The 22,572-nt window shown below is 36.8% G+C and overlaps 1 protein-coding gene across 1 annotated transcript; it reads right to left on the bottom strand.

Annotated features, from left to right (window-relative positions):
* Positions 1-13: 13 nt before the first annotated feature.
* LOC121329900 (cleavage stimulation factor subunit 3-like) lies at positions 14-18,591 on the bottom strand. Its single transcript, XM_041275904.1, has 21 exons — positions 18,366-18,591; positions 16,782-16,883; positions 16,540-16,635; positions 8,370-8,402; positions 7,861-7,958; positions 7,480-7,546; positions 7,361-7,395; positions 7,124-7,250; positions 6,876-6,953; positions 6,367-6,529; positions 5,818-5,927; positions 5,541-5,657; positions 5,331-5,405; positions 4,883-5,026; positions 4,608-4,710; positions 4,240-4,309; positions 3,936-4,131; positions 3,477-3,630; positions 3,048-3,142; positions 2,686-2,746; positions 14-2,389 (listed from the first exon to the last, which is right to left on the bottom strand). The coding sequence occupies exons 1-21, from the start codon at positions 18,390-18,392 to the stop codon at positions 2,187-2,189; spliced, it is 2,154 nt and encodes a 717-aa protein (XP_041131838.1). The 5' UTR covers positions 18,393-18,591; the 3' UTR covers positions 14-2,186.
* Positions 18,592-22,572: the final 3,981 nt, after the last annotated feature.

The raw sequence follows: 22,572 nt of genomic DNA, 5'->3' as shown, positions 1-22,572 counted from the left end.
ACATACTGCATGAAATTGTTTTCAGTTACTTTCCAAAATGCTTGGCCGTTTTTTTTCTGTCACAATATGTATAGTAACTTGACAGTACCTTATTTCCTTTGCTCTCTTCCTCAACGAAATGGTCATGTTATGTTCTTCTGGGGTTTTTGTGTGTTTAGACTTTTTTTTTTTTTTTTTTACATTTTACCACAATTAGCAATTCTGTTTTATTCTACCTAACTAATATAGCTATAAATCACAAACAAGCCTTCTAATTTTAATCTCGTTTTACTCTCGCGAGCAGAGTCTCCAGTAGAAATGCAAGAATGTGCTGTCACTCAGTAGTTGGGGGCGGGTTTAAAGTATTCAGATGGAATCAATGATCGATACAAGTCAGACAGGAAGAATACTGCCCAACTGCACTGGGAAAGGTAGTTTGTTTTTGTTATTTTAAACAGGAAAGGAGTGAAGTCAAGGGAATTGAGTAACCAATTGCAGTGTTTTCTGGTGTTTATTGGCGCTACACAGCTTTAATTTTATATCTGGTGTTTTAATGGTTTCTGTCAGTTAAAACCATAAATCAAAACCCCTAGGTATAATGCTTTTTTTTTTTTTTTTACATGCATTGCCTACAAATATAAGGCAATCAGGTTGGCATGAAAAGCAATGCCAACCTGTCACTGTGTGCTTAATGACTTTGCTTTAGTAACTTAATTTAGCACAAATCAGAATGTCTTTGATTGAACCAGGTTAAATATCAATTCTGTGGGTATCCACACAATTTTACACAGCACCAACGAGGGTTATGATTTAATCATATAAGAATGTTGTGTGAGTAAGCCACCCATTTGTTATTTTGGTATGCCAGCTTAGTTATCGTATGGGTTTCTTTGCTGTGCCTCCACACATTAGTGCAGTGCTGTTTGTTTTGAAAAGAACAGATTTAAGGCGATGCACTCAAAGGTTAATCCAACCACCTAGGAAAAAGCTAGAGCAACCTTTAATTGGATTATCACATATGGCTTGCAATAAGATTTAGACTATGTAGATTGCAACTGTGAGCCTTCAGCTTGTTTCCACCTACAGTGACATTTCTCTAGTGTCACTTTTTTTTTTTAATGTATTCCTTCATGCATTTAAAGCTCAGACTCTCCCTCATCAAGAAACAGTGCCTCGTGGTAATATGAAAACAGTATTTTTTTGCTACTGCATTTTGTTTTTCTGGCCGATTTTCATTCGTATTAAATTGTGTTCATTTGTTAACGCGTTCCAGAGTCAGTGATAACTCACTGTTGCTGCATTATTCAAGTTTGGATTCATATGAACCAATATTAAAAATAAATTAGTTTATTTGAAGTGTTACTTATTCTAATTTTCTTTTATCACAAATTAGTTAAAATTGCAATTGTGTTTTGTTCAGAAAATTTATTTAATATGTCTTAAGAATTAAATATGTTTTAAATTATAGTATTTTCAAAAGGTGTAGCATCGCTTTTCAAATTTATTTTGAAAAGAGAAACTATGTCTTAACAGGGGCACTGTGTGCCATTTTGTCTTCATTTGCACATACCATGGTTGACCCAAGGTGCTGAGAAAGTTTTTGATAGATTGCTCATCTACAATGTAGGTGGAGTGTATGATTTTAACTTCTTGCATAAATAACTCCTAATGTGGCTTTGTGTAATTGTGTGGGGGGGGGGGGGAACGCAGCTTTAAAACAAATAAAATACTACCAAACATATTTGTTTTTTTTTTTGTTTTTTTTTTTTTTATTTGAAGGATTTGTTTACTCCTTTGGACTACAAAACAGAATTAAATCAATTTTGCCATACATATTGAAACTAGACATGGCAAACTCAGAACATTGTGTTGAATTACGGTATGTAATTAAAAACTTTGTACAATATAAGCCACCCAGTTTTTAAAATAAAACCGATGAAACAAAAAACACAAGACTTCATCAAACCGCATACAAGAATGAAGCTGAATTTGTGTTCTTACCTGTTGCTTTTTAAAAAAAAAAAAAAAAAAAAAATTGGAAATGTATATTTTTACACAAAATGCATCTTGTGCATCTCTTCCTCGGTGGAACCACAATCATGTTTTTTTGAAACCCCAGGATGAACCAGTCTTTCAGCACACCATGCGAGAGGATGATGCCTCAGCAGACAGGAGTCTTTCACAGTAAAGGTTCCCAGCTGCGGGGTTCATCGGATTCTCTTCTGTTGCCGGGCTCTGTAGATGTCGTGTATGGGAGGAGCTATAGCCCCCTTTTCCTCTTCATCATCAGAGTCAGTGTTTGGCCTCTTCATAGCTTTGTTAACCATGGCATTGTTCTCTACAGGTCCGTTTCCCTCTGTAGCCAATTCAGGCTGCCTGCCAGTGATGATTTCCACTGCTGCATCCACAGCTAAAGCAAAGGGAAACGTTTAGACAAATTGTTTAGAACAGTTGAGCATTTCTGTTGAGATGGTTCAAGCAGAATAAACAGTAAAATAAATAAATAACTTGACTAAATCAAATGTTTAAATAAATATTCAACTAGCCTGGGTGGCAGGTTTAATTTTTAACAGAACTGCACAAAGTATCTTCAAGTCAGACTGAAAATCTGTTCATTCATCAGAAACTACTTAAGACAAATATTTAAAAAACAAGACTGTGTTAATATCCCACATTTAAATTTGCTTTGACAGTTGAATGGCTTACTTTCTGGTAGTTTCCATCTTCTAAAGCTCTCCATGAGCTCTTCAACCTGCACGAAAGGGCCCTGAAGGCAAAAACAAAAGCACGGCTTCGTTAATTTTCTACAATATTTTATAGCTTTTCTTCTTAAGTCAGTGTTATACTTCAATAGTAATCCTTTGTTTTCATGATAGCCCAAAATGTACACAGGGTCTTACAAGTGGATAAAGTTAAAGACTCAATTGATGGCACAGGATCATACAGAGGCTGGTCCAGAACCTGTTGTACCACGATGCCTCCTATAACATGCCAGTCCCCCATGAGCCTTCTTGATTTGGTCCAAATATTAGCAAGTGTTTTTCAAGCTCACTGGATATAGAACTGACCATGAAGCATGGTGGAGGTGGCAGTAGCTTCATGAGAAACACAGTGGCAGGAGGCACCGGGAACACACCGCCTGGCACAGGATGAAGCCCTGGAGCTAGGGAAAGAAAAAAAAAAACACATTGTGCACTTCTCAAATGGCATTAAAGGGTGACAGATACTCTTCTGTACAGCAGCTTGTGTGTAATTTACATCAGCCATTGTTTTTGCAATGGCTTCCCTTGTATGATGTATCTTTTTGATTTAAGTCATTTATGAATGTTGACATTACAGGAAAAATTGCAAGCATGATCATTTTTGCTTTCAAATACACCATCAGATACTCACGATCTAAAAAATATAAAAAAAAAAAAAAATGATAAAGGCGGGCCACATATACGAGAACCGACAAGCACCAGTAAAATTACAAGACATTTTGAAATGAAACTTACGTGCCAAATGCCTTGGCTGGAATGGTATCATCTGATTTGTGTCTGGCTTTGGATATTCAGGCTTTCTATCCGCTTCATCCTTGAGTGCTGGCGTGACAGAAGGAGCCACTACAGTTTCTTGAATCATACTGGCTAGTTTGGCACGAGAGGCATCCTGTAATGAATCAGAAGTCTTCATTTGGAGATATTCGTTTGCAGCATTTAGCCTGGTATCTGGGTTTCTAACACCAGTTGCAAGAACCCAAAATGAATCAAAATCCACCAAAAACGTCAATGAGAATTCCAACGTGCTTATACAAACCATGCCATACAGTAAGCTAAATGCTAGATCAGTATAGAAAAAGATTTGACTTGAATCCTTTAACAAAAAGAAATACCAGTAGTAGTGAAAACATACATTTCCTTGTTTGACAATGAGAATAAGAGCTAGAAGCTGAATCAAATACGCAGAGAACACACCTTGTAACCAAGTGCTTTCAGTTCACTGGAAGAGCAGGGGTAGAGGTCCATGAACTTGTATCTGTCGACCAGCAATGCCGTTTCTTTTCCTTCATATTCCTCCTTAAAAGCTGTAAACCTCCTCCTTTCCACCTTCAAGATACTGGCTAGATCTCCAATGTTGCTCTCAAACGCCAAAAAGCGAGCCCAGATTTCCCTGCAGATCAAACAAAAAGGTTCAATGTCAAGCATGTGGAGCTGCGAAACATCACCTCTGCCTTCTTTCAATATATAACAATCAATAAATGCAATTCAAAACACTTACCCAGATTTCTCAGGTGACAAGTTTCCAGATGTTAAAACACGCTCAAACAAAACTCTGGTATTATTGTCCTCTAAAAAAAACAAAGCAAGCCAAAAAAGAAATCAAATTAGTATGTTAACTACATAGTTTTTATTTATTTTTATAAATACAGCCAGCTGACCACCTTCATGTAGGCGGATCTTGTCCATGTCAGATTTTCTACTGTACATTTACAGCCTGTAATGAAAGCTATGCATCACTTTTCTCAATTACAGTTTGCTCCAGTAACATTTTTGTTATTGGAATGTACCCTTGTGTGGCAATGCTGAAAATGATACAAATCACAACTGTTAAAATGATACAGTCTCATAAAACGGTTGTACACTTACCATTGAGGTGAGACAGATACTCAATATATGCCAATATATACTCTGGAATGTCTCCATACTTCTTCAAACCTAACTCAAAGATCTTGAAAGCCACCGATTTGTCCTAGCGAATAAAAAATAAATAAATAAAACCACGCAACCTAAAACAAGAGCTAGCTAACATTCTCAGCTCCCTTTCAATTTGAAATCCGCTCACACTTTTTAAAACAAGTTTACAGGCAGCATAAATCATCTGCCTTATTTTTTATAAGTGTAAAATCTTCACGTGAATTTACCTTACTACAGTAGTACTCCATCAATGCAGCAGACACATAGACATGATGACGTGTTCGAAGATCCTCTCTTGCTTTCTTGAATATTATTCTACCAGACTTGATACCTTCTGCTCGCCTTGCAAACTTCATATACTGGATGTAGACCTTATAAAATAAAAAAAAAGCAGGAGGGGAGGGATTATATGAAGCTCATCACACTGAGCAATGTTTTGTGCCATTTCATTTAAAAAAATAAATAAGTGTGGTATAGCAATTGTCCTCAAATTAGACACTAAGTTAATGATCAAGATAAGTCTCTGCACTATGCATTAAATCAAATTTACCAGAGCGCCTTTCAAACTTGTCTAAATGCTGCACTTCTGATCACTACAAGATTCTGAATCAGTGGCACATAATGAGATTAGAGTTTGTACCAAATTCCAGCGGTACGTGCAAAATCAAATCTTACCAACGTTGGATCGATGTCTTCTACTGCCACAAGGCGGTTGTATATGCTGTGCACCTTTTCATATTTCATGCGACTCTGAATGAAAAGGATAAGAAGAATCAACCTCCAGAGCTGACAACATTATGCATCTTGTAAAGAACCATGAATAAAGATTACCACAGAGGGGGCAAGTGGGTTCCACAGTTATCTCCAGTGTACAGTGATACTTACCTCTTCATAGTCTGCAAAGGAAAAGTAGAGCAACATGTTTTTCTTTAACAAAGTGCTGATAGCTCGCTCATAAATGTTTGCAGCTTCGTCGCTGAACAGCTTAGCATTGTTCATATCCTGTGAAGAGATACAAATATGAACATACAAAATAAACAAACATAAACAAATCATTGAACAGTTTCATTTTATTTTTCACGTGTGCACTAGAAGTGGCTTCAGACAAGGTTTTGCAATTCCAACTATTAGACCATGAAAAAGTTCAATTCAATCCACATACTCCCTTTTCTGCTAGCAGCTTGCTGGACTGCTCCAGGTACTGAGCTGCTTCGTACCAAATATCAGGATGATGCCCCAACACCAGCAGGCACTGTTCATAGGCAAACATTACTGCAAGACAATAAAACAGCATAATGAACATGTCATATTTCTACAAGGATCCCTAATTTCATTCAGAGACTGCCTGTTCATTTCAGAGAGTACACTACTGTAAACCAGAGGTTCTCAAACTCAGTCCTGGGGTCCCCTTGTGTCTGCTGGTTTTCATTCCAACTGAGCTATCAGTTACTAATCTATACCCTTAATTAAACTGATAGTTTGCTTAAATTAGACCTTTTTACTTGTTCTCAGCTCTTAAAACAGTTTTTAAGTTAGCTAAACATTTTATAAAAGTAACTTGAACTCTGCAACTGTTTGAGAGCTGGAAATAATTAAAAAGGTCAAATTAAGCAAATTATCAGTTCCCTAGGACAGGGTTTGAGAAGCCCTGCTGTAAACTGTTTAAAATTCCCCAGTCTTACAGCTTGACCAGTCCTGTGTTTGTTCGCACCTCTTTTTGTGATGAGTGTTTGGTCCTCAGTCCGAAGAGGATTGCTCTTCTCCCACTGAATGTACTTCTTCCACATCTCAACCTGCTGAGCCTCTTGTGGGGAATTCTGAGGAGGCACAGATGGTGCGTTTCGATCCAGGCCCTTCATAACTGTTTCATATTCCTGCAAGAAATTAAAATCCAATACCATCTTGCATCACCTGCATCTTCCTAAACAACATGTCTGTCAATCTGGGAAGAAAAACTCCCTTTTTCTGAAATACTTAACAAGATGTGGATGATAGCAATGTATTTTGATCCATAAATAGTTTTAAGTGACTATTTTGAAGACACACTCACTGGAAAAAAACTGGATTTAGAATTGTTGAATCCATAAAGAATTAATTGATCCAAATCTAATACCATTACTGCATGCATATTTAAAGAGAAGAAAAAATTGTGGCCAGGAACATTCACACACATTTGTAGGTTTCAAATTGCATTCACAGGTTTGATAAAATGGTCCTTACCTTTGCTACTCTTCTGGCATTCATGTAGTCACGACTGCGGTCTTCAATCATTTTCTTAGCCAAGTGAACATTAATGCCCTATGAAACAAACAAACAAAGTTGCACTGCAGTACACAAACACACAAGTTGTCTTTTCCCCATGTATTTCCAATAAGACAGACCAATTACTGGTCATTTGTGTAATGACTGCAAAAACAGAGGCAGAATGATTAGCAAACATTTGCTGTCATGTATAAATAGTTCTTTACCTCTTCATATTTGTTGTAATCTCTCCACAGCTGTTCAATGTTAATCATGGGATTTACACAGCCTCTCTGGTACACTCTACGAACTGCTGTAATTCTCTGATTCTCTGCGTAGGATCCTACAGCTTCCCTAAAAAAAAAAAATACTATATTATTACTATAATATATATACGATTCAGTCTGATAAACCAACAATGAAGAGAAATACAAAATGATCATTTAAAGTGTTTCAATACTTACACTCCTTTTAAAAAATTAATGTAATCAACCCATATCTGAAAAACAGAGAGAGGCATTTAATGCAAATATATACTTATAATACTGTTAAAATGAAGACAAAAATACTTTGCTTTAATTACCTGATAGGACATGATCTCCATGCCAATTTTATCCAAGGCAAAATCATATGCCTGTGCCATTTTTTCTCTGAAACAAACAGTTGCAGATTTTTTAAAAATCCATTACATAGAAAGACGAAAACAAAATACAGTGCCCCCCCCTTTATAACGCTGTAATTGGGAGCCATAGTTAAGAGATCACGTTATTTGTGTTCCACCTTATAACAAAAATAATAGTGTCAGTGTAATAGCATTGTGGGGGAAATGGGAGCCTGCCTTATAACCTGTTCCGCAGTATCCTGGGCCACCTTTTAAAGAAGGGGAGCACTGTACTACCTAACTTAAAGCACCCTGTTCTGCTTCTTATTCAAATCTGAAATGTGTGTTTTTGGAAATACTTACTTGTAAGTAGGAAGTTTGCCTTTGGTTTCTCGAACATATGACAGGTAGCATTTCCACAGATCAATATGCAACACTTTCATGAGACATCTCTGAAACAGCTAGAAGAAAACGGAAATAAACATAACTGTTAAGAACATCTGACTTACATTTCTGAATGTATGGAGTCTAGAATTCTAGCAAAGGCCCATCATTCATCATAAAAGACACCAGTGTGGCAATATTAAAACTGTAATCCTGAATTAATCCTACCTATGTGATCTGACTACACAGGTACTAAGAAGCAACTCTCTACTCGACACACAGCAAGCTTTGGTTTCAGTCCGATTTACTTCTAGAGGTGTACGATTTGTTAGATTATCTGCAGGTCTGCTCCAGCAGATCCTTTGCAGCGTACTGATGCCTTTAACACCTGCTCAGAACAGGTCCCATCAAGCATGTAAAAGGGTCGGAGTTCATTCGTTTGCAACTCCAAAGCAGGCCCTCTGGAGTCACTTAGATTTATCACTCACCTTTTCAACCTTGTCATAGTTTTTTGCCTTAATCTGAAAAAAATACAAACATATACAATGTTAATTTCAAATCTACCCTTCCATTTTATATATATAAAATGAAAAAATGATAAAACACAGATTAATCATGTGAATTTCACACCAAAACAGGTACTTTAGTTCATCTTAAACTTCCACTACTAATTTGAACTCAGTTGTGGAAAACACACACACATATATGTATTAGGTATTGCCAACTACCTTGCATTAAACAGACACTTTAAAATCTGCTTGAATGGGCTTTCAAGATAATCTTGGAATCAATCATCAACGTCTATTCCAAACTTGGCTACGCAAGACTTTAAAAACGATTTCACTTTAAACAGAGCAGTGTGCTACTTATGGAAGTGCTTAGCACATTTTTAAATTTATTTTTTGTTATGCCTGTTTCACGTTCTCATAAATTATGCAAACAAATTTTGTGACACATAACACCACCAAATGTAGGGGGGGTGGTGGGGGTGGGGGTGTATAATTGAGAATTCTGTTATTGCATGGTTATCAGAGCCTCGTGTTTAGTTTGCTCCAATGGTTTTACTCATTCCAGCACAATGAATTCATAAAATAGATTAGTGTACTGCACCATCCCAGTGATTTAGATGCCCCAGTGTGACATTTCCTACTGGTAGGCTGTTTAAATCGCCTTTCTGTAAATCAGCATCTCTCTCTCTGTGCATTTTTCTATTCTTCTTTTTCAGTCAAATTGGACTATTTCTAGAAAGATCTTGGATTTGCGTACTGCATTGAATGGGGTTCCTGCCAAAGGGAATGCAATGGCCACATTCTTTACTGAGGCCAGCTACAATTACAAAAATGTAAACTAATTTACAGTGTAGTGTATGATACATTACACACATGAGTTTCTCCTTTGGTGGTCTAAATGTTTACATAGCACTGCGCAATGAAGTATTACAATTATATCTCAGGGTTAAACTTTCAGTGTTCTCTTTATAATACAGCAGACTGCCTTCTAACAGTATAAAGGGCTGCCTTATTACCAGGGAACTCTGTACATTTTATTACATAAAAGAAATGTACTTCTATATCCCATTTGATGAAAGATAAGAATGTATACAAATACCAGTGTAATCGAAAGATAGTATAACTACTGTATTACGTATGTAGAATACCTGTGTTAAAAAAACAAATGCTCAAAAACAAGGTGCATATAATGCAATATGGTATAAAATCTAGAGAATTCAAGGGGTTCAAGAAACACAATATAATAATGAGTCTAAAAACTTATGAAATGTTAACAGAACCAGATTTTTTTTTTTTTTTTAAATCAAAATAAAGAATCCACTGGGGCATAACATAATGTAAACCCATTTCAAATGTTTAATGGATATGTGTGATCTGAACCACTGATGAGGCCAGATGTTGACATCTTCACAGTACAACAGCAATTATGTCACAGGTAAAAGGATACCAATAGATTGCCCAGAGTTTCCACAACATTGAAAATATTAAGTCCCAGGCCATACGGTTTATGAGATCGTAGCAGTTGAAATATTGGCAGCAGTGGGTTTACAAGAAAAAAAAAAAGCTCAGTGGTGATTAAATATCTGTACTAAAAGCGTATATTGATACAGAACGTCTTTATAGTGTCACTAACCACGTTTGTCTTCTTTAATTAGTTTGTTTTACGTTTTCCCTTATCCCAAGAAAAACTAATACATAAAAATGGGGCTAGAGTTAATTAAACAATCAGAATGTGAAACTATTACAAGTTATAGCTTTAAAAGGCAAGATTCTGAGTATATTAGGATGAATTCGGTTGGACTGCCTCGAATATAGCACATAACTCTGACAAAGGATAACAAGTGCCGATGTATTACATGCATCCACTGTGCTGATAAGCAAAGGCGTCCAGTGTGAAGGCACTTAAATGCAGTAAAGATGATGGAGGAGGTGAAAGCACATTCATGGTATAGACCTGAATATCCAATTAGAAATGAAACGATGCAATGCGTATCACAATATGCAGGTCATGATTTGAATCCCAGTTCATGCAATGGTCCGCATTAACTACTTCTATGAAGCATAAATCATTTAAGGATGAATCATTTTGTTAAGAGAAAATGGAAAACAACAGAATGTATTCATACCAAATGTAACACACACCTTCATTTAAAAACCATTTGGTGAACTACAGTACAAGCTATGTTGTGCTATTGGTCTGGTATGGCGATACAAACCTTTACTACAGCATTCATCGATACACCTCTACACCCAATTATCCTCCATACCAGGTAAAAAAAACAAACACCTATAGTACCTACCTGCAATATTACTTCTACTAAATATACTCTTCTCTGCTTTTTTTTTTGTTTGTTTTTTTAAGGCGGCCTGCCCATTAGTGGAGCCATCCTATGATGCATATTTATATATACATACATAGTCGTCTTGAGTGAAATAACAGCTTAGAACAAGGCCTTGGAAAAGATGGCAGCCATAACCTTGAAAACCAATAGGAATCAAGCTTGTACCCAACTGTATAATTGTATAAAATTTGATCCAGCTTGGGAGGTCTTCCTTCATAGTCCCCTACTTTACACATTTGTCTCCTTGTGCCACAATGACTTCCATCCCCTACTTAGCTGGTCAGTGTGAAGATATGAGGGTCTCCAAGCGGCTTGGCTTATTAAAAGCACTAGTGCATGTAGTACAGGGTAGGTCATGCATACAGGAGACCGCTGGCTTGAATCCCATTCGCAGCAAGTTGCCATACTTGGACGAGGGCCTACAGGGTGTGCGGTATTGCCCATCAAGCTCCTGCAGGGTTAGGGAGGAAAATTGGATGGGGGTAGTTAATCTTATAACACTTCAGTGACCCATACTCGTCAGATACCCAAAGAGGCCAGACAGGCACTCGCCAGGATGGGACATGCTGGGCCTTGCTTAGGATTGGCAGGTAAAAAACCAAGCGATTATAGATCAGTAGGGGACCTCTGTTCCAGCTGCGGTCAGTCCTCATGATTAGCAAGTAGGTGGCAGCAGTGAGGCAACACTTGAATAAGGCATTTCAAACTGGGTATAAAAATGTAGCTAAAGTTGTACAATAAAAGGAAGAATTCTGATCTCTATGATAGGATACCTGACATATTTGAAAACAATTAAATAGACTATTCAACTTTCACTGGGACTTGTCAGATCTGGCAAAAATGTCAGCTGAAATTCCAACAGTTGGAAGGTCACCAGCATCTAATGTTCACTATAAACACACTCTGGAACACTCATCGTATTCCAGTTCAGGCATATATTTTAGAATTCCATACCATTTCAAACAAATCACAGGGTAAGTCAATATGTATACCGGTAAATGTGTAAAATCTAACTAAGCAGGTGTCAGCATTTTCTACAAGCTACAAAACCAATCTAAAAAAGGGCTTCTCGTTCCACTCAGTCAATCATATTATCCTACATTACAGTGCTGACATGCCAGTATCAATGTAAGCTATTCCAAAAGCAGCACAGATGTAGCAGTAAAATAAGTCACTCAAGGGCCTTTTTCACATTTTTGGAAGATTTCAAATGTGTTATTGGTTAGAAAACTGTAGTGACTACGGCTACAAGATTTCATCATAATGGAAATGCTGGGGTGCAACAAACAGACAAATATATAAAAAACACACAGTAGAGTTCTGCCAAGCACTTTATTTTACAAACCCAAATCTACTTTAATTTCAAAACACATACACACCGTTTATACCAGCAATGGAACTGATAAGCTACATTTAGATATTGGTACTTGTGCAGTAAAACAAAAATCAAGTCAAATCGATTACAACACTGGAACAACTGTGTATATGAAACAACGGAAATCAATTTTCCTAAAGCACCAGTAATCAAACACTGCAATCACAGTCCAAGATGCTGTACTATGATTTGATATTTGTCTTACAGGCCTGTGCCATTAAAGAGAAACATGTTCGGAGGCAGGAGGAGCAAGGAGAATAAACACACACCATTAGAGTTAAAATACAACCATTACTGTACCATTGCAGGGGCGGAAATAACAAACAGGAAGAGCTAACCAGAAACTTAACACATATGATTTATATACTATAAATTGGACTGTAATTACTTTCTCCATCTCACTATTTAGAGGTTACCTTAGGTAAGTCAATATACGACATGAATGATCAAAATTGTATTAAGTGGTTCTCTAGGTTTATGCAAATGTCTAAATTGTGACATCCACAATATACTTGTGACAAGCAGATGGAAAGGCCAATACTTAATAACAAATTGTCAATTATTACCAAGTTTGATGACAACTGGGCAAGTCGTTCTGATATGTTAAATTGCGAAGTGCTCTACATTTGTGTGCAGGACATTCACTATACACCCATCACTGGGGACATGTATAATGTACAACATTTTACATGCGACACACACATCACAGCACACATTCAACCGACTAATCACTGCATTGCCGTGTACCAATTACAAAATTGATTTTCTTGTTTAAAAATACCAAAGAAAGCTTGCATCACATGGGATATAGCAGTGATCAAGAGATTTTGTCATTTACATTAGCCATCAGTATTTGTAAAATAACTAATGTAATATGAATACTTACATCTATTATCTTGCAATACTAATTAATGCAGTTTGCTAACTTAATACAAAAAACACATTTGTAGAAAAGATGTGCATTTTAATTTGGGTGTAAAATGCCAAAGTCTATAAGAATGTTTTAATAAGTCTGCAATTTTATGCCAACACAGTAGAGTGGAATATTCTATTCCCTGACATACGATTTATTTCAACGTTTCATTTAAAATATCCTTGAAACATCCAAATGCATCAGAATTCACACCAAATCAAGACAAATGTTATTCATCTTTATCAGAACACATGTGAAAATGACTAGGGCTACAAAAAAAACAACATTCAACTTTACTATCATATACTGCAGTCTAATTGAAGTTTTAAATTTACCTCTTTTTACAAGATCTCATTCATAACTTTGAAAACATTCAATAAAAAAAAGTTAGAAATTAAGTCAAGTTGACACATATTTCAGCAAGCGCCCTCAGTGCAAACTCAACTTTGCTTCTTACAAGTTTTATAGCCATTTACAGCAGATACACAATTTACTGATTTGTAGATCTGCTGTAAATGGATAGTGACACTTGAATGTATCAAGGTTATGATGCTTTTTACTTTTGAACAGGACAAAACAGTCAACCAATTCTCTTCTACACATAACCAAATTAAATATGGTTTATTTGGCGGGGACAATTACAGTGAACGTTAAATACAAGTTACTACTACATATAACTCTGCTGTTAAGCTCACAAGTAATGTGCACACAAATATACAGCAGTGGTCTATACTGTACTTACCATTAAGTGGGAACTTGAAAACTTGTGTTCCATTTTTCAGTTGTGGTCTGCTACAAACATATTTCTACATTAGCCCAAAGTGTATGTTTTATGTACGATCATATTTTCTTCTGGCATTAGCATGCAGTCACAATCAGTTTAGTGCTGGAAAGCATTGCTTATACTCTGGTCAAGCTTGGAAGATTTTTTTTTTTTTTTTTTTTTTTTTTTTTTTTTAAATAGTTCCCTTGCTTTATTGTCAAAAAAATAAATTTAAAAAAGCCTTTAGATCGAGCAAGAAACAACATATAGTATATGCATACATTTGGTTCTTATAGCTTGTAATTATTTTTTTTAAGCATGCAAATTTATCAACCTTCAGAAATCTGTTGTGTTTAACATACTTTGTAATTATTCTAGACGCTTACAATATCACAAGAAAATGTGTACATATGTAGCAGATATGTATCTCAAATCACAACTGACCTACGTGTTAATAGTAACATTGACAAGGGAGAAGAAAAAAAGTGTGAAACAACTTAAACCCCTTTCTCACTGGCACGCTCTTCCTGGGTCAGAAACTGGTGCCATGCGGGTCAGGTACACAATTTCATACTGCTTTTGATAAAGTAAGGTTGACCTGGGTGACAGATGGACACGCACAATGTGCGGATCAATGCCCTGGAAGCAGCTTGTTACTGACGCTTCCATCCAAGTGTCTGGACTGAACAGTCGGCCCAAACGTTGATTAGAGCAAATGTTTCTACCTCCCCTCTGCATTCTAGCTTGTGCTGTGACTCGATCAATAAACAGAAACATTCATTGCGGAAGTGAAACCGTCATGCTGACGTGGCTGTTTGTTACTGCGTCGGCTCACAAACGGCCATCGTGCACTTTGTCTCCCTCAGCCCAGGTCAAATCACGTCGACCCACATTCCGAGATGGGTCACTGGGACTTGGGCACGACCCACATAAGTAGTTTCATACTATGGAGAATTATGACCCAGGTAACCAGATAGGATTGCCAGTGTGAAAGGGGTTTAAAAGTGGGTTTGTAAATGGGCCACATCTTCATTTTTTATTTACAAGCAGAACACACATAAAAGATCGCAACATGTTAGTTACTATTCATTTTACTATTACAACTTTTCGCAGTTGTGATTGAGATTCACGAATGGCTTAAGAGAGATAAATTTAATTTTAAAAAATTAGCATTGAAAGGTCTGGGTAAAACACTGAAAATCAGAAGCCCTATATATATCACTTGCAACTGGTAATTTGGATGAAAAGCCACCCATAACTACTTCAGTACGTTTAAGATTTACCATTTGTACTTCTCACTTTAAGCCGACTATTAGTATCGGTACAATTTCGTGTGCAAAAACACACATTGACTATAAGTGATGCATGAGGAACAAATCAGACCCAGCTATACAGGGTCACAGTTTTGACAACAGAAAAAAAAAAAAAAAAAAAAAAAAAATGTAAAAAGGGGCAGGGGGGCCCTTATCTGTTCAATCATTCTTGGTTTTCCTCTTAAATGTTCTGGGACGGACCATACTCTTCTTAAAGTTCAATAAATGGCAGCATTTTGCTTTGGACAACTAGCTGGCAAAATATTTTATTTGTTTTAAAAAACACACACACATTTATATATAATTATGGAATAGTCCATCAAGGGACTTAGACGCCACTAGGTCTGTCAATTATCTGCAAATGCAGATTACATTCCATGAACGGACTTGAATGAATTGTTTCCTTGCATAGTAAAGTGCAGATCAACTGGAAGAGCCACAAACTGAACTCAGAAGTTTTCCTACCCGTCAGGGAATTATTTACTTACTACCAGTTATATCAAAGTTTTCATGGACAGTGTTCCCTTTTAGTTTCATGATTTGATCATTCACAGTTAGGCCACAATGACAGTTAGACATTTGCTCTATACTTCACTGTGCAAGGAAACAATTAGCAACAATATTTCACATTGTTTATATGCAAGTCACTATAGTGAAATAAAGGGAGTAATGTAGTCACTGACATGCTTGTGCGTTAACTACACATTCACTGCAAGTGTAACCAATGTGATTTATTTTCATTTGCATTAGGCTGAATGCATATTTAAAATGGGTAAGCAAGTTGTGGTGACCATTATACTCATGCTTGTGCTGTTTATTACAGGAGATGACTGTATAATCTTTAAAGAGCAACATAATAAAATAGACAAATCTAACTTATAAAATGCACCTTGATCCCCTCCCCCCTTTTAGGACTCAATGTAACAAACTGAATTCTCCAAAACACACACACTACATTTTTTTTCTAACCGCTTGTTTAAACTTTCTTTAGGCAGAATCGGAAATACTTTGTTTCTACATTAAGTACACATACTTAAAACAGTATTAATGAATTTAATTTCCCTCTACAGGAGAAACTAATCAAATTTAGTACCATTCATATGAACATAATATAAATTAAGAGCTCAAAGAAATCACACAGGAGGCAATAAATTGACACAACAAGTAAATAAGGCTAAAGCACTCCAATACCATTAAAATAGTTTTAATACTGTTGCAGATCCAACATGCAACAATGTGCAATTGAACCAATAGTAAAAATATATCCTTTGGACCACATTTACAGTGTGATGCTGCAAAAAAGAAAGGCAGTTAATATTCCCTGATTATACTGTATGAAAAAGGGAAACCTAAAAGGTGGTTATTTTAAGAGTACCTTCACGGTGTGAAATTCACAGATACACACGCACACATATATATGTGAAAGAATATAAACATATTAACCTCTGCTTCAATGAATAGTTTCCAGAATCTGCCAGAACTTGGGAACTGGGCAACAAGTCGCTCATAGGTCTTCCTTGCTTTGTCTATAGGTTGGTTCTAAAAAAGTAGAAACCATTTAAACATTTACATTAACAAAAATGTCAAATAGTAACATGCAATTTGTACATATTGGTGTAGAACCACCAAAACCGGATAGAACCCCACCCCCCATTATAAGGAAATGGAATCCTGTGTCACTAAACCTGTGCCTCTCGTATCAGAATGCTCCAAGCGTCAAGATCATATGGATTTTCTTCCAGCTTCTTTTCGGCTTTCTTCACCTTCTCTGGAACATACTCCACTGCCTGGAAGTTATAAAACAATTAATGTGAATTTATAAAAAAAATTTCAGTAACCCCATTCATCTATGCATACAAGTTCTTTCTACTCAAATTTCCTAACTATGTACAAAAGCTGCGCTACCATCAATTTCTTCTCCACTAGTGGGTGCTCAGGTTATAGGAAAACTGGTTAAATAAATGCATTTAGCATATTGTTCTACATGTTAGTTTTTTTGCATGCAATATGTATCACAACAAATTCCCATTGATAATGTTCCCCTTTTCATAGCAAAACATTTTCTTGTTGCAATTTACTCACAATTCATCAGTCCCAATTTAGAAGGATTTAAGGAGTTTTAGACTCCGGCCACAGTTAGGATACAGGGGCTATGGGGTTAAGTGGTGTGCTAGTTATGTGCCCGCAGTACTTAACACACATACATTGTGTTGAACTACAATGTATGAATCGTGATATACAAGCTTTCACTAAACAGACAAGTACTGACCCCTGCAAATATATTTCATTCTTGTCCAAAGTTGACAAATACGGTTCTTTAAATTATTGTCAATCTGTGCTAAAGACCATCTGTCTGTAGAATGGCAATTCACATGAAAATCCATGTGTAAAGAAAAGACCACCAAACACACATTACAACTAGTAGCATTATCGCACATAAGTTATTGCATCATTCGAGTTTTTACTAATTTACAACCTGTAGGTTAATGTGACTTGGACTACATAAGTAAAACGCGACTTTGGTATCAGTAAAACACAACCCCAAACAAAATATACTGGTGACAAAACACAGTTCTGTAACTGCAGAGATACAGTAGGGAGTTAATTTCCAATTCTGAGCATGAATTACGCATGTGATGCGTGCAAACAACACAACACAGCACAGTGCCCAGGCAGCGCAGTCAAAACAAGGGATTACAAGTTCCTTTATAAAGCGAGCGTGTGCAAGACATCTTAACGTTGTCGTTATAGTTGTGTATAATCTTGTCACCTTCAACAAACACTACTAGCCCTCACAAGTTCCCCATTAATTGGTTCTTTGTGTGTGGAACATGGTTGGTAAACCATGATGCAGCGTTTCATTCACAATCCACCAACGCCAATATTTTACCGCAATAAAAATAAAACAAAACATAACTACTAAAATCCTGCGGAGGGGAGAAGGTTGAAAGGAACAAACCACATCGCAAACATTTTCCTGCAACCTGAAATCCAATCTTTGTGTGTACTATGCGCGACGTTTGAATATAACACAACCTAGCTCCAGCACACCCGGCCATTCTTTTCTTTCAAACACAAAACCGAATAAACCACTAAAAACAACCAACACAATGTATAAAATTGCCTGTTGCTTCTTAACAAATTTGATTAATGAATACCAGTTTAAAGAATATAGACATATTTGCCATCGATGAACTGGGTGTATAGGCCTCACCCTCGCTGAAAAACTGCAGCCCGTGTGTAGCGAACAGATTTTAAAAAAGACTTACCTGGTCTACTGTTGCTTCTGCTGACATGGTTACTTAATTTTAAACAGCTTAACAGCAAGAAAGTTGTTCCGTAATGTGTTATTTTTAAAATAAAAAAATAAAAAATAAAAAACTAATTTTGCGTGCCTAATTTTCTTCTCTCTCTCTCCCTCCCAGGCTGCACCCCAATGCACATCAGCTAAAATGGCGTCACGAACAGCCTCCTTGTAGCAGCGCCTGGTGCATATGAGCGCCACCAATGGGCAGTTAATATGAACTGCAGGCAGGTAAATTGCTGGCAGGTAAACCCTAACCCAACGCACATTCCAATACCGACAAACTACATTTAGAAAAAAAAATATGCCTGTACAAAGTTATAGTTATAAAAGTGCTTTATATAGTGAAAGTCTACATACAATTACAGAATTACAAAAGCCCTGCCACAATCACTGATTTTATAGCTTTTTCATTGGATGGCGAACGCCTGAGTTTCTCTGTTTATCGTCGCATATTCTTTGCCTCTGAATTGAGATTGTTGATCTACCCTTTTCTTCGCCACGAGTGAAAATGTTGCGCCTGAAAATAACTGGCTTTTTATTATTATTATTATTATTATTATTATTATTATTATTATTATTGCTCCAACTTTCTAAATAGTGTAAATTGCTGAATCAACATAATATTAAAAAATAAAACAATGCATTTAGATTTAGCGTGTTTACTCTACAAGCAAAACTGAGCAGGCAAGCAACCTTTAATTCTGATCATGATACCGCCACCAGTACCAGTACTTGTAAACCTGCCGCCTTGTTGAAACCAACGGGGTATTTTTAATCCTCTTCGTTCAAAAAATTGGGTGCCTATACGCTGATCGTGTCTGTCTAACTTGTCCGTCACTTCTAGCCTCCCACAAGCTTTCGTACTGCATTTGGCTATGATCCGATAAACTCTTAGTTTTATATACACATTTCTAACCTGTTGATTGTCGTTTCCAACATGTAAAACCAAAACAACCTGCATTCAGATTTGATCAATGTTACCCTTTCGTTCTTAAACAATGCTAAATACGATTGCAACGTTAAATATAACAGATGAGTGAGAATAATCGACTGACGTCATTGTTATGACCATATTTGAAACCATGTACAAAAAAATGTAATTAATGTTTCTAAAATAAAGGTGAAACTCATCATTCGCATCGATATTGTGAATGTCTTGTCTGCTTCGTTTCAAATATTATGTTATTCTTCATGGTAGGTTTCAATTTCAATACACTGTGTTATATCGTGATGTAGCCGATAATTGCCCAAACTCCAAGGCACATTTCGTGACCCTGGTCTTACAGTAAATCCGTGACGCGAAGCGTTTGCAGCACCAGCGAGTGGCAATGCAGTGGGGTATTAATTAATTAATTAATTAATTTGTTTATTCTGCGTTCTGTTAAAATACATTTCAGAACAAACAAAACATTTCTTTTGACTCTTATTAAACAGCATTTTCTATAATATATTTTGCACCGCTTACTGAAATACCCACGAGGTCCACGCCTGTCACCCATCTACATTTAAACAGTTACGTGGATAGAATCGGTGTTCTATGAAGTACTATTGATTTTGCACCAATCTTTACCAGTTTATTTCACACTCCTATTGAAGTTTCAGAATGCATTCATCCATAACCTTGCACTAAGGGATCGTGAGGATGCGTATGTGCCTGCACGGCATAAAACATACTATCCCAATGGAAATGCACGCTGGCCACCTTCCCAGATAAAAACAAAAGACTATTAGGAGTTGCACAGCGTTAATGGCGTGCCCCTTAACAACATAAACCCGGAACTTTTGTTCCTGTGTCTCTGTCTGCCTCACGAAATACACTAATCTTGCGAAATTGAAATATCGTTGCATTCAGCTCTGCAATTCATACGTAAGTAGGCTGGGTGACCTGCTTGTGCCGTATAGTAAAAAAAAAAAAATAATAATAATAATAATAACACAATCGTGATTCAGGTCAATTAATTTAAGTGGATTGTCGTTTGCTTTCAGGCAGGTAGAGGGTGATCTCTCTTTAGGCGTGCTTGGTATTAGACAAACAGTCTAAGCTAGCAGAGCCCAGAGCTCACAACGGCACATGTCTTGACGGGTCATGTTATTTGCTGAGCTCATCAGTTGGCTTGTCATGCTCCAGGTAGATTGTAATCATGACGCCCGATCCAGGATCAGTTTAGACTGGTTGAAAACATGAAAAACACAAGACTATCCCACAGAACTAATTCTGAAACATAGTTACTGACCTCTTACAATTCTTGGAACATATTTATTGATCTCTTATTTGCCATCCAGCAGGTATATAAAATCCCTGGTAAGGTGCATAGCTCTCCTCATTTGTGCAAAATTCATTGGTGTGGAGGGTTAGTTCTCGTTCAGACTGAATAAGTTGTTTCCACAAATATTTCTAGTGTTTTGAACTGTCTCCTTGGAGTTGGTGAAAAAAAAAAAAAAAAAGCATTTCAACTAAAATAATACAATATCTACAATAAAGCACAAGCAATATTGAGAACTATAATCTTTTGCTCGTGTTATTTGGGTCTGAAAACAGAAAGTGTCATATAGAGACAAGGTGCTCATGTGCTGGCCTAATAAAAAGCTGCTGCGCAGACAAGAAGCTCCCAGACGAGGGTCAGTATTGGGTCGCACCTGTTCACTCCCTGGCTTGAAGTCAGCCCTTGTTTATATCCCGTTGGAACTGACAGTTGTCGTTTGGATTAAATTACTCGGCCTGCAGTTGGCCCCGGGCAAGCATTAGCTTATGAAGAACTTAATGTTGCTTTTTTTTTTTTTTGATAGGTTTGCAGTTTGTTATTTTTTTAAACAAATTAGGTCTAAATGAACATTCTGACATGTTCACTAGTTGACTGAATGAGGATACAAAAGTTGGGAAGAGCTAGCCTTTGATGATTTTCACTTTTGGTGACATGACATCAAATTTTGTAGAATCTGTAACAATTCAGGAGGTTTACAGTTTAGAAAAGAAGAAGCTTGTGTGATATCTTTCATGAGCACTAGATGTACTGTACTGTAGTTATTCCACGAGAATAGGTGAATAAAGGGGTCAAGTGGATTGTTTATGGCTATGCTGATGCGTGAAATCAGCACAGGACTCCAGGAACATTCATGGAGTATTCTGTTTACATAACAAGTACAATGTTTGGAAAATAAAACATGTTTAATACTGCATTTAACAGCAGATCTCAGATAATTACTTTTCTTCAATTAAGCTTAGCAGATTTGGAAGACTAAGATTTGCCCAGTCATTTTGTCACAATTAACCACTTTGTTGAGGGTTTGTAATAAAGAATTGGAGATTTCAATAAGATGCACCTTAGATTATTCAATGAGTGCATATGGGATGAACAAACAAACAGACCGGCCGGCTTTCATTCTCTTATTAATTAGATCAATCTCCTTCGCTCTCTATCTCTCTTATTAGCTGGCATTCTTCTTCTCTTATGCATCCTATTTTAGTTAGGCAGTATTTAGTGCTGAAGTTCCAGACAGATCAAATAACAATGAAGCGAAACAGAGGCAGCTAAGTACTGCTGCTGTTTAGATAATAAAATGAGGTACTTTGTCTGATAGTCTGTGCAAATCTCTTTATTGCATTGCTGTGAATATGCATAATCCCAGGGAGGACAGCATTGTAAGGGTTTAAAGGTGGTTGATCTGTTATCTGTATGAATACATATGTAACTCCCATTCATCAAGATAGCAGATGGAAGTGATTGGTGGTCCCAGGGTGGTGGTCGAACATTCCCTGGTTTGGGGGGGAGATGGGGTATTTAGGCAGGGAGTAAATTGTAAACTTCCAAAATCTTCAGAGGGGTGGGGAGTGGGGGGCGTAACTGAGATGGCTGAAGTGACTGAGACACTCCCTTGCCATGATTAACCATAATTACCTCTCTTAAACTAATGGAGATATCTTGTGAAAATAATGTAATTCAACAAACACAGTAGAGAAGGGGAGAAAGGCCATCTGGGGGATGAACGGACAGAAATGCAGTGTGACCCAGGCACCAATTGTCCATTGTTGACTAGTAATGAAGGCTACATATTCTATACGAAACAGAAGAGTCAATCTCAATTCCAGCTGTACTCTACAGCAGTTCTGCTAAACTGTTCTCAGCATTATTGATGTCTGTACACATGTATTGCGCTTCCATTGCTTTTTA

Source organism: Polyodon spathula, chromosome 17, assembly GCF_017654505.1.
Source record: "Polyodon spathula isolate WHYD16114869_AA chromosome 17, ASM1765450v1, whole genome shotgun sequence".
Classification (NCBI taxonomy): domain Eukaryota; kingdom Metazoa; phylum Chordata; class Actinopteri; order Acipenseriformes; family Polyodontidae; genus Polyodon; species Polyodon spathula.
Note: the sequence above shows the minus strand (reverse complement) of the source record. Positions and strands in the feature narration are given on the sequence as shown.

Coding starts and splice junctions, on each gene's coding strand:
- LOC121329900 (XM_041275904.1), bottom strand. CDS start 18,392: ATGTCAGCAGAAGCAACAGTAGACCAG. Junction 6,530..6,875: donor ATGCCAGAAGAGTAGCAAAG/GTAAGGACCATT, acceptor AATTTCTTGCAG/GAATATGAAACAGTTATGAA. Junction 2,390..2,685: donor AAGATGGAAACTACCAGAAA/GTAAGCCATTCA, acceptor CCTTTGCTTTAG/CTGTGGATGCAGCAGTGGAA.